This window comes from Anomaloglossus baeobatrachus, chromosome 1 (assembly GCF_048569485.1).
Source record: "Anomaloglossus baeobatrachus isolate aAnoBae1 chromosome 1, aAnoBae1.hap1, whole genome shotgun sequence".
In the NCBI taxonomy this organism is placed as follows: Eukaryota; Metazoa; Chordata; class Amphibia; order Anura; family Aromobatidae; genus Anomaloglossus; species Anomaloglossus baeobatrachus.
Window position 1 is genome coordinate 515,011,796 of NC_134353.1, and position 13,430 is coordinate 515,025,225.

The 13,430-nt window shown below is 46.6% G+C and overlaps 1 protein-coding gene across 2 annotated transcripts in view; it reads right to left on the reverse strand.

The window, feature by feature from the left end:
- Positions 1-10,166: 10,166 nt before the first annotated feature.
- The window catches only part of GRIN3A (glutamate ionotropic receptor NMDA type subunit 3A), an 813,333-nt gene continuing 810,069 nt past the window's right edge, over positions 10,167-13,430 (reverse strand). For both annotated transcript variants that reach the window (XM_075316157.1, XM_075316160.1), the window contains exon 10: positions 10,167-11,062. In XM_075316157.1, coding sequence (XP_075172272.1) covers positions 10,729-11,062 — 334 coding nt within the window. In that variant the 3' untranslated portion in view covers positions 10,167-10,728. The remainder of the gene's footprint in view (positions 11,063-13,430) is intronic.

The following is a 13,430-nucleotide window of genomic DNA, read 5'->3' on the forward strand; positions in this document are numbered from 1 at the left end:
AGGCGGAGACATGATGTTGGCTTCATCTTGCCTTCAGATCTGTTCATCTTGTATCATTTTTAAAAAACACAGCAAGCAAGGGTTACTCCAAGCGGAGTCTCCCTTTTTTTCCAAAAATTGGGCCCCACACAGACACCTTATCAGTGGCAGCACTTGTGCCCTAGTTGCAAACAGGATGTTTTGATTTGCATCAAGCACATTCCAAATCCACAAGCATTTACTCTCCCCAGGATGACACAGGGGTAGTAAATTCCTTCTGGATCCATGACTTGTTCATTTTGATGAACGTCAGTCTGTCCACATTGTCACTGGACAGACGCGTGCGCTTATCTGTCAGCACACACCCAGCAGCACTGAAGACACGTTCAGAGACAACGCTGGCAGCTGGACACGACAAAATCTTCGAGGCGTAACTGGAGAGCTCTTGACATTTTTCTAGATTTGAAGCACAAAAGGAGCAAGGCTCCATTTGCAAAGTCATTGCATCGATGTTCATTTGGAGATACTCCTGTATCATCCTCTCCATCCGTTGACTATGTGTCAGACTTGTTGTCTCTGGTGGCCTTGCAAAGGAGGGTCTAAAAAAATTATGAAAAGATTCCATAAAATTGCTGTTACCAGCACCAGATACGGTCCTACTGGTACGGGTAGACTGTTGAAGATGACGAGGCCGTCCCATGTTTGTCAAGTTACAACTGGGAGAATCACTCCCTTCACCTGCACGGTTGTTTGGTGGAAAAGCCGAGCTAAGATCGAGTAACAGCTTCTGCTGATACTCCTGCATACGTGCGTCCCTTTCTATGGGTGGAATTATGTCACAAAATTTGGACTTGTCCCGGGGATCTAATAGTGTGGCAAGCCAGTAGTCATCATCACTTCTAATTTTGACAATACGAGGGTCATGTTGGAGGTAGTGCAACAAGAAGGCACTCATGTGTCTTGCGCAGCCATGCGCACCAAGTCCACGCTGTGTTTGTGGCATAGAGGTGCTAACCGTTCTTTCTTCCTCTGTCATCTCCCCCCAACCTCTTTCAACTGAAATTTGACCAAGGTCCCCCTCATCTGCTGAGTCTTCCATGTCCATGGACAGTTCGTCCTCCATATCTTCATGTCCTCCTGCACCTTCCTCAACATCTCACCTGCTACCATGCGCCCTTGTTGATCCCTGTCCCCCATGGTCCCATGCCTGCCGCGTTGGTGATGATGAACGTCTGGACCTTGGTGATGTTGTTGTGTCTTGCGCATATGAATCCTCCTGTAGTTCCTCCCCTTCCTGTTGTCCCACCCCCTGACTACGAATAGTGTTTAGCGTGTGCTCCAGCATGTAAATGACTGTAATCGTCATGCTGATAATGGCATTGTCAGCGCTAAACATATTCGTCGCCATGTCGAAACTGTGCAGAAGGGTGCATAGGTCCTTGATCTGAGATCACTCCATTAGGGTGATCTGCCCCACTTCTGCATCTCGTTGGCCCAGGCTATACATCATGACGTATTGCACCAGGGCTCGCCGGTGCTGCCACAGTCGCTGTAACATGTGGAGAGTTGAATTCCAGCGTGTCGCCACATCGCATTTCAGGCGATGAACCGGCAGGCCGAAAGACTTCTGGAGCGATGCAAGTCGCTCAGGTGCGGCGGTTGAACGGCGGAAGTGAGCACTGCAGACAGTTTCCGTGCCCTGGTCAGAAGGCCATCTAGGCCGGGATAGTGTGTTAAAAATTGCTGGACAACAAGGTTAAACACGTGAGCCATACAAGGCACGTGTGTCACCTTGCCCAGGCGAAGGGCCGCACCCAGGTTTGCAGCATTGTCGCACACGGCCTTACCAGGCTGCAGGTTGAGTGGAGACAACCATTTATCAAAATCAGTCTCCAGAGCTGCCCACAACTCAGTCGCTGTGTGACTCCTATTTCAAAGACATGTCAAGCTAAAGACCGCCTGATGCCGTTGCGCTCTGCTACCAGCATAGTAATGAGGGGTGCGTGATTCCTTCTGCGCAGTGAGAACGCTGGTGGCCTGACCAGGCAGGCTTGGGGCGGAGGTGGAGGACCCAGATGAGGTGGAGGATGCAGAAGCAGTGGCGGAACTTGGACAGACAGAGGATTGACACACAAGTCGTGGGGACGGCAAGACTTGTGCAGCAGACCCTTCACCATCTATCACCATAGTTACCCAGTGGCCAGTCAGCGACATGTAACGTCCCTGTCCATGCTTACTGGTCCAAGTATCGGTGGTGAAATGCACCCGTTCACACACAGAGTTTCTCAAGGAAGCGGTGATGTTGTGTGCGACATGCTGGTGTAGCGCGGGCACACCTTTCTTAGAGAAGTAGTGGCGACTAGGCATCTGGTACTGGGGCACAGCGACAGACATAAGGTCTCTAAAATCCTGTGTGTCCACTAGGCGGAAAGGCAGCATTTCTGTAGTCAACAGCTTACAGAGGGATAGAGTCAACCTCTTCGCTTTGTCATGGGTCGCAGGAAGTGGCCTTTTATTTGACCACATCTGAGGGACAGAGATCTGGCTGCTGTGTGTAGACGGTGTTGAGTCGGGTGTCCCTGGAAAAATGCAGCTTTGTGAGGAAAGTGCAGGCGGAGACATGATGTTGCCTTCATCCAAAGTTGGTGCTATCGATGTCTGAGAGAGCTGTACACACTCACTTGTTTCCCCTTCCAAACCAACTGACGACCTACCAAGCAAACTGCCTGTTGCGGTTACAGTGGTGGAAGTTGTGGGTGGAAAAACAGGTGTGACAGCTGTCCCCACAGTCCTAGAAGATGACGAGCACGCGGATGCACTGGAAGGGGCAGGCGGTGGATGGTTCGCTCCGCTAGGCCGCATTGCAGCACGGTGAGCTTCCCATCGGGCCATATGATATTTATTCATGTGACGATTCATGGAAGAAGTTGTCAAACTGCTGAGGTTTTGACCTCTACTAAGAGAACCATGACAAATTTTACAGATCACATAATTTGGGCGATCTTTTTCTATGTCAAAAAAGGACCTGGCTAGGCAAGGCTTAGAGGCCATGCGACCTGTTGATCCACCCCGAATAATGCTCAGAGGCAGAGTGGTGGCTGAGGATGCAGTTGTAGACGTGCTACCAGTGCTCCGACTGTGTCCAGGAAGGCGCCAGGTTACTTCGACGTCGGTTGCATCCTCCTCCACCGCCTCTGTTGACCTCCTCGAGTGTCTGACTGTGGGTTGACAGTAGGTGTGATCTAGAACTTAATCATCAATTGTTGTGTTTGCACTCCCCTACCCCTCAGACCGAGTTTCTTCTTGCCCTGACCGAATATTTAAGTTGTCATCCCAATCGGGTATCTGCGTCTCATCTTCATCAGTATGTTCCTCATTGCCTATAACCACAGTTGTTGGAAAGGCAGCATTTTGGTAGCCAACAGTTTGCATATGATGAAAGTCAACCTCCAAGCCATTTCATGCCCTTCTAAAAGCATGTAAAACACAGCGAGGGGACTCCAACCACAGTCTCCCTCGTTGCCACTAACTGGGCCACACACACCCCACTTGACTGGCATCGGTTGAGCCCCCTTTTGAAAAAGAAAAAGATGCTTTGCATGAAGCACTCTCAAAAATACGCGTGCCTTTCCCGTCCCCTGGCTGACCCAGGGGAAGAAAAGTCCTCTGAGAGCCATGACTTGTTCATCTTGGTTCTTTTAGAGACACAGCGAGGGGACTCCAACCACAGTCTCCCTCGTTGCCACTAACTGGGCCACACACACCCCACTTGACTGGCATCGGTTGACCCCCCCTTTTGACAAAGAAAAAGATGCTTTGCATGAAGCACTCTCAAAAATACGCGTGCCTTTCCCGTCCCCTGGCTGACCCAGGGGAAGAAAAGTCCTCTGAGAGCCATGACTTGTTCATCTTGGTTCTTTTAGAGACACAGCGAGGGGACTCCAACCACAGTCTCCCTCGTTGCCACTAACTGGGCCACACACACCCCACTTGACTGGCATCGGTTGACCCCCCCTTTTGACAAAGAAAAAGATGCTTTGCATGAAGCACTCTCAAAAATACGCGTGCCTTTCCCGTCCCCTGGCTGACCCAGGGGAAGAAAAGTCCTCTGAGAGCCATGACTTGTTCATCTTGGTTCTTTTAGAGACACAGCGAGGGGACTCCAACCACAGTCTCCCTCGTTGCCACTAACTGGGCCACACACACCCCACTTGACTGGCATCGGTTGAGCCCCCTTTTGAAAAAGAAAAAGATGCTTTGCATGAAGCACTCTCAAAAATACGCGTGCCTTTCCCGTCCCCTGGCTGACCCAGGGGAAGAAAAGTCCTCTGAGAGCCATGACTTGTTCATCTTGGTTCTTTTAGAGACACAGCGAGGGGACTCCAACCACAGTCTCCCTCGTTGCCACTAACTGGGCCACACACACCCCACTTGACTGGCATCGGTTGAGCCCCCCTTTTGACAAAGAAAAAGATGCTTTGCATGAAGCACTCTCAAAAATACGCGTGCCTTTCCCGTCCCCTGGCTGACCCAGGGGAAGAAAAGTCCTCTGAGAGCCATGACTTGTTCATCTTGGTTCTTTTAGAGACACAGCGAGGGGACTCCAACCACAGTCTCCCTCGTTGCCACTAACTGGGCCACACACACCCCACTTGACTGGCATCGGTTGAGCCCCCTTTTGAAAAAGAAAAAGATGCTTTGCATGAAGCACTCTCAAAAATACGCGTGCCTTTCCCGTCCCCTGGCTGACCCAGGGGAAGAAAAGTCCTCTGAGAGCCATGACTTGTTCATCTTGGTTCTTTTAGAGACACAGCGAGGGGACTCCAACCACAGTCTCCCTCGTTGCCACTAACTGGGCCACACACACCCCACTTGACTGGCATCGGTTGAGCCCCCCTTTTGACAAAGAAAAAGATGCTTTGCATGAAGCACTCTCAAAAATACGCGTGCCTTTCCCGTCCCCTGGCTGACCCAGGGGAAGAAAAGTCCTCTGAGAGCCATGACTTGTTCATCTTGGTTCTTTTAGAGACACAGCGAGGGGACTCCAACCACAGTCTCCCTCGTTGCCACTAACTGGGCCACACACACCCCACTTGACTGGCATCGGTTGACCCCCCCTTTTGACAAAGAAAAAGATGCTTTGCATGAAGCACTCTCAAAAATACGCGTGCCTTTCCCGTCCCCTGGCTGACCCAGGGGAAGAAAAGTCCTCTGAGAGCCATGACTTGTTCATCTTGGTTCTTTTAGAGACACAGCGAGGGGACTCCAACCACAGTCTCCCTCGTTGCCACTAACTGGGCCACACACACCCCACTTGACTGGCATCGGTTGAGCCCCCTTTTGAAAAAGAAAAAGATGCTTTGCATGAAGCACTCTCAAAAATACGCGTGCCTTTCCCGTCCCCTGGCTGACCCAGGGGAAGAAAAGTCCTCTGAGAGCCATGACTTGTTCATCTTGGTTCTTTTAGAGACACAGCGAGGGGACTCCAACCACAGTCTCCCTCGTTGCCACTAACTGGGCCACACACACCCCACTTGACTGGCATCGGTTGAGCCCCCCTTTTGACAAAGAAAAAGATGCTTTGCATGAAGCACTCTCAAAAATACGCGTGCCTTTCCCGTCCCCTGGCTGACCCAGGGGAAGAAAAGTCCTCTGAGAGCCATGACTTGTTCATCTTGGTTCTTTTAGAGACACAGCGAGGGGACTCCAACCACAGTCTCCCTCGTTGCCACTAACTGGGCCACACACACCCCACTTGACTGGCATCGGTTGACCCCCCCTTTTGACAAAGAAAAAGATGCTTTTCATGAAGCACTCTCAAAAATACGCGTGCCTTTCCCGTCCCCTGGCTGACCCAGGGGAAGAAAAGTCCTCTGAGAGCCATGACTTGTTCATCTTGGTTCTTTTAGAGACACAGCGAGGGGACTCCAACCACAGTCTCCCTCGTTGCCACTAACTGGGCCACACACACCCCACTTGACTGGCATCGGTTGAGCCCCCTTTTGAAAAAGAAAAAGATGCTTTGCATGAAGCACTCTCAAAAATACGCGTGCCTTTCCCGTCCCCTGGCTGACCCAGGGGAAGAAAAGTCCTCTGAGAGCCATGACTTGTTCATCTTGGTTCTTTTAGAGACACAGCGAGGGGACTCCAACCACAGTCTCCCTCGTTGCCACTAACTGGGCCACACACACCCCACTTGACTGGCATCGGTTGACCCCCCCTTTTGACAAAGAAAAAGATGCTTTGCATGAAGCACTCTCAAAAATACGCGTGCCTTTCCCGTCCCCTGGCTGACCCAGGGGAAGAAAAGTCCTCTGAGAGCCATGACTTGTTCATCTTGGTTCTTTTAGAGACACAGCGAGGGGACTCCAACCACAGTCTCCCTCGTTGCCACTAACTGGGCCACACACACCCCACTTGACTGGCATCGGTTGACCCCCCCTTTTGACAAAGAAAAAGATGCTTTGCATGAAGCACTCTCAAAAATACGCGTGCCTTTCCCGTCCCCTGGCTGACCCAGGGGAAGAAAAGTCCTCTGAGAGCCATGACTTGTTCATCTTGGTTCTTTTAGAGACACAGCGAGGGGACTCCAACCACAGTCTCCCTCGTTGCCACTAACTGGGCCACACACACCCCACTTGACTGGCATCGGTTGAGCCCCCTTTTGAAAAAGAAAAAGATGCTTTGCATGAAGCACTCTCAAAAATACGCGTGCCTTTCCCATCCCCTGGCTGACCCAGGGGAAGAAAAGTCCTCTGAGAGCCATGACTTGTTCATCTTGGTTCTTTTAGAGACACAGCGAGGGGACTCCAACCACAGTCTCCCTCGTTGCCACTAACTGGGCCACACACACCCCACTTGACTGGCATCGGTTGAGCCCCCCTTTTGACAAAGAAAAAGATGCTTTGCATGAAGCACTCTCAAAAATACGCGTGCCTTTCGCCTCCCCTGGCTGACCCAGGGGAAGAAAAGTCCTCTGAGAGCCAGGTCCACATTGTCAGTGGACAGACACGTGTGCTTATCTGCCAGCAGACCCCCAGCAGCACTGAAGACAGGTTCCGAGAGAACGCTGGCTGCAGGACACGACAAGATCCTCAAGGCGTACGTGGCGAGCTCAGGCAATTTATCCAGATTGGAAGCCTAAAATGAGCAGGGCTCAAGTTGCACAATAATGGAATCGATGTTTCTTTGCATATACTCATATATCTGTGTGTCTCCCTCTTTTTCCTTGTCCAGCTGTTTTGTTTTCACATGAGTATATGTCCTTGTCACTTTCCCATGTGTTTGTGTTATGTTGTGAGTTGTTTGTCACCTTTTGGACACCTTTCAGGGTGTTTTCTAGGTGTTTTACTGTGTTTGTGATTGCCTGCCATTGTTTCCTATGGGCTCGAGTTCGGTTCGTCGAACGTTCGACGAGCCGAACTCGAGCCAGACCCCCCGTTCGGCGAACCGCCTCGAGCCGAACCGGGACCGGTTCGCTCATCTCTATCAGGCACGTTTGACCCGGCCATTAAGAATCTCCAATAAAGGGTTAAAAAAAGACACCACACAGAGAAAAAATACTTTAATAGAAATAAATACACAGACACATTAGAGACTCCATCTTTATTACCCCTGTCAGCCCTCCACGATCCTGCTCTTCTGTCTGCTTTCTTTCTAGTGTAGTAGTAGTGACGATTGTAGTGAGGGGCATCACTTGGGGCTGGGGAACCTCCATCCTAACTACAATGCTCACTATAATCGGGAAGCAGCGTGCAGCCTTCACTCCGTGAGTGATCACTGCTGGCTGCTAGCGGTAACGCTGACAGACGCGTTACCATAGCAACGGTGCTCCCGGAGCTGCGGTTAGCGGTGACGTCACCGCTAACTGCGTTGCTATGGCAACGGTGATCTCCGTTAATGACCGGCTGTGTCAGCCGGTCCCTAACGGAACGGGGAGTCGACCGTGTGCTAGAGCATGTCGCCGGTACACGGCGATACACATATGTGCACCGTGTACCGGAGAGATGCACTCGCAGGTCCTACATGACGTGTCATAGTCATGTGACCAGTCTGTAGCCAATGAGAAAATAGCCACGTGACTGGTCACATGGCTATTTTGACGTCACGATAGGTCCTGCTTCTCTGCTGGCAGTGCAGGTCACCGGGAGGATTCAGCGATCATCGGATGGAATAGCGGCAGGAGACAGAGTGCAGAAGGGATCGCGAGGACCGGTAAGTGTTATGGCAATGTTTATTAACTGTTTGTGTACATTTATAATGCATTTTTATGTGTTTGTGATTGCCTCCCATTATAGCCTATACGTTCGAGTTCGGTTCGTCGAACGTTCGACGAACCGAACTCGAACGGGACCCCCGTTCGGCGAACCGGCCTCGAGCCGAACCGGGACCGGTTCGCTCATCTCTAGCTGTGTGTAGGAGGAGAAACAAAGCAGAGTTTTTTGTCACTGGTTTTGGAAAAATTAGATTTGCCTTTGAATAAAACTACTATCTGTTGATTTTAACCAGGGATGGTCCTTGCTTACTATGAATTTTGACTAAATGTTGTTTTTGACTTTGCCATAATGTCTTTTGACTTACTTCTTTAGTTCTTGTCTGGCTGTAATTTTGTTGATCTCAAGCTGTCTTTTAACTATTTGTATAATATTTGGCTTATAGTATGCTTTGTATTATGTGTACTTCTTGTGAGCTTCATCATTTCCTTCTGCCTTTGTGGATTTGTGCAAAAAAAATTGTTTAAAAGAACTGAGAGTCCTCAGTGGTTGATACCTTTTAATGGCTAACTGAAAAGATGGTAATAGTAGCAAGCTTTCCAGACTACGCAGGTCTCTTTATCAGGCATGGTATAACACAAAATCTGAAGAGTCACATATTTATACACAACAGGACTTCGAATAGTGCAGTAAATAAAATAAGTTATGTGAAGCAGAATTATCAGTATATGAAGGAGACAAACTGTTGTGGCCATAAATATTGCAGCAGTTCATAGATAAGGAGTGTTGTAATATGGGAGAGAAAAAGGTGCAATAGGGTCTTACCCGATTTACTGGGTAGAAGAGTAAAGGAGTAGTGCACTCACTTGATCGGGTTGTGCCAGTCACAACCCCTTCATAGACGTAAATGAGTGCCTTAGCGATCCAGCAGTGGCCCTGTTGCAGAGCGGTGTATCAAGGAAAAAACTGGAGAAAAACAGGTTTTTTGCCGCACTGAAAATCATGAACATCAATGTCATAAAACAATATTCTTTTTATTGAAGTAACTCCAACAGGGAAAGGAGACAGATGAGTCTCTGAAACGCGTTGGAATTACTTCAATAAAAAGAACATTGTTTTATGACATTGATGTTCGTGGTTTTCAGCGCGGCAAAAAACCTGTGTTTCTCCAGTTTTTTCCTTGATACACAGATAAGGAGTGTGAACGTTTTATTGTCCTTTGATTGGGGTCTGGTCCAGGGCTGTGATGCCCCCAGATGCTCTGAGGAGCATATTTCTTAATTGATGTAAAAAGACATGGATTCACTTAATGTGGTGTAGTGCCGAAGATGGGGGAGTCTTCGAGGAAGGGGCTCACTCTGTGTCTGTAATAAGTCAGCTTTTGCAGCTTGGTGAAAAACACTCAGGCACTTCTACTGAGGGCATTTTTGTATAAATATTTTTTAAAGTTTTCTAAGTATTGTTATCCATATCTAGCTTTTCTATTTTTCCATTACTAAGCTAACACATTTACATGCCAAGATCAGACTTTAGAAGGGATTTATAGAGGAGCCAAATTATATTTGGATCAAAGGTTTTTATCCCTTTTTTATCTTTGTATTAAATTAGAATCTTTTTTTATTCTACTGAATAGCAGGAATATCTAAATCTCATGTGCTGTCTCCTGTTTAATTTGGTCCTGCATGTTTGAGATGACTACAAATATGAAAATCAATACATGTTTCATTTGTGAAAGGGATCAAGCTCTAACCATCCCGCAATGCGATGCCATTAGGTATTCATTTGTCAAGATTGAATGAGTGTCTGCATGTAAAATATAAAGCGATTTTGAAATTAAATTAATCTTTTTCTTCACACTTTGTGCCTATCAACTTTCCTGTGCACTTTCCTAACTTTGCTCACGTACTAAAATACAGTCATCAATCATCAAGTTTCTTTCCGAGAACTCTTCAAAAATACCCACAAAGTCCAATAAACATAAAATCTTTTTTTTTATTGTCTTTCACTGACCTCTTCAAAAAGGTAATCAGTTTTCGGATTCATCAAACATGATGCTTTGCTTCCTTATGAAGTCCATTACAGTGTGGATGAGCAATTAATTTTTCACCCTCATTCTCCACTAGCCTCAAACTGCTGAAATTTCAATTTCACAGATACACATTAAATGCAAATTTCCTTCATAAAAGTTAAAAATACTAGCAAAGGACATAGTGGAGATAATTCAAAACCATTTTAGTTTTATTACTGCACACTGAGGGGGCTCAGAAGTGAAAACCTTCATTTAATACCATGGAGGGGATATAAGAGCAAGTGTATTTCTGAGTTTTAAAAGACTCCAAGGGCACATTTTCATATTGATAACAGTTCACACGGACTAGAGAAATACAAGTTGAATCTTACAAAAAAGACAAATGAATCCCATCAGAAGTAAAGAAATCTTCGTATCATGTACAGTCGATTTCCACATGTCCAGTGACTACACAGTCAAGACTTTTGCTATCAATCCATGTTCCATTTTAAGACGTGGAAGCTGCTTTTAAGATTCAGCAGTCCTGTTTTTCCTCTGGAACTCTTCTAGTTCATTTTTTCGGTTCATGGCAGTTTGCAATTCTTGCTTAATAACCTGGATCTGTTTTTCCAGTTCTGTCAGTTCCTGCACCACCGAATTTCTAGATAAGTTTAAGGATTCAGCCTTACCATTTGTGGTAAGCAATTTTGGAGTCTCTCTCCTCAACTGAGGCAAAGGCAAATCCTGCTGATGTCTGAAACTTAATTCATTATGTGCTTCTTTGAGAATAAACTTTCTCCTGTTACAGCTACTTTGGTTGGCAGTGTTCCATACACGTGGCTGACTGTTTCCTGCATTGCACCTGGAAGTAATAACATAAAAGGTTACTAAATGGAAGCAATTAAAGGCAATATGTCAGCAGGTTTTTGCTATTTAATCTGTTAGCAGCATGAGTTAGGGAGTGAGACCCTGATTGCAACGATGTGTCACATAGTTTACTGGGTGCAGAAGTTGTGATAGGGTGCAGTTCCACTTGCGCACAACTTCCGATGCGAGAGCATCAGAAGTGATTTGCTAATGACGCTTTGCTGTAAGCGTCAGCCGAGGGTCATTCGACTATGATGCGATCTTGCGATCGCATCACAGCTGCGGAGAAGAGGGAAGGAACACTTTGTCTCCATCTCTTCCCCTGCTATCTCTGCGTACATCACACTGCACTCGGATTACATGCGAGTGCAGTGCGATGTTTCACACGCTACCCTAGACTTGTATGGGAGTGCATGAGCTGAGATTCGCTGTCAAACGCAAACGCTGCGATTCAATCTGCATGCTGCTATGGCATGAGAAATCAATCACAGATGGACACTGCCCCATAGTTTTGCACTAGTTTTTTATCGGATTGCACTCGTCCATGCAAAACGCAAGTGGAACCATACCCATAGAGTCACAGTTTTCTCTGCTGCAGATGTTGAGCCCTGGATAACCTATTAGCAGTTTTATGTGTACATTGTGTACGAGTGGTGGACAATGGCTATCACGCTTTTGCCCCTGAAGACACAAATCACAACAATGTGTTTTCATTTAGTTACAAGTAAAATATATCTTTGTACCGTGTTAGCCAGTAGAGATAAAAAAAATTGTTTAAAAGAACTGAGAGTCCTCAGTGGTTGATACCTTTTAATGGCTAACTGAAAAGATGGTAATAATTGCAAGCTTTCGAGACTACTCAGGTCTCTTCATCAGGCATGGTAATACCATGCCTGATGAAGAGACCTGAGTAGTCTCGAAAGCTTGCAATTATTACCATCTTTTCAGTTAGCCATTAAAAGGTATCAACCACTGAGGACTCTCAGTTCTTTTAAACAATTTTTTTTTTCATTTAGTGTAATGTGAACGGTGTCTTACGTCTTTGTAAATATTCTATATCAATGTGTTAGGTGAACTGTATTGCATTGGGATGTTCCTGTGTAATGTAAAGTATAATATACTTTAATGCATAGTGTATAATGTAGGATTTGATGGTGTTAAGTATAGCAATGTGTTAGATGTGGCAGTGTTGATAATGTAGCAAACATGTATTAGGATAAGGTAACATGTAATGTATAGCAGTGTTGGTAAGGTATTATAATGTTTACATAGAATTGAGTGAAAGGTTAAGTATGCCCAGCAATAGACCACAGGAACAGAAATAGTTGTGTTGAGACTAGCCCACCCTGGTAGGAGTCAGTTGTCATGAAAAGTGACAGTTCATTCTGGAAGGAGATATTGAAGGTCTAGTGAGCTAACATGACAGATGTATAATCGATCATTTGTGAATTTCAAATACAGTGAGTGGTTTGTGGCAATGATACAAAGGAGATAAAAGGCAAGATAGTATGAACCTCAAGAGTGGCTAGACACACAGGGTCTGTACAGCATTATAACTATTGACTGATCAGCCAACAGAGTGACCCAGATGATAGGAGCCTAAAAATGAAACTCTAGCAACCAGGCTCCTTAAGTCATCAAGGTACCAAGTGACGTCTACTGGTGAAGGATTCTAGTGGACAGGCCCCTTAACCATCAAGCTACCGCTTTAAACTCAACTGGCGTATAACAGTCAACCAACCGAGCAGTGTCCCGTTAGACGTCCAGGTGTGCAAAGCTTTAATCTGTTCATTATGGGTCCTCTAAAGTGACTGGACGTCAGACTGCAGGAAAGGAAGTGAGTGTCACTGTGTGCACTGTAATGCTGGACTGGTTTGCACTGGGACTCAGTTAGCTCAAGTGCAACCCAGAGGGAAGTTGAACTGTGTCTAATACTGTACACAACTGTAATGTACTGGAAGATATGTACTTGCTATCTGTAACATAAAGTTGTAAATGAGAATGAACCTTCCAGTAAGGAGTTGTGGTTTAAAATGAACTGTTGGCTTCCTTGTGCTTGTATGTCATGATCCAGTCCTGGTCAGCTGGCACTAACGGCAGTATGCGACCTACATGGGTTTGTAGCCCGCACAGCCAAAGACCACATACTCAGCCAAGACCAGGTATTTTGTGTAGTGTGCCATGGTGTTCGGAGTCAAACACTCTCCCACAATTACCACCCCGTGCCACTTTACAATTGTATAGTAACAGAGAGCTGCTAATCCGTGCTTGGGACTCTGATTTGACCAGGATAATCTCCTGCTGATAAAACTCATATTGAATTTGCAAAACACAGTTCAATAAATTTCAAGTCACTGTAGTTA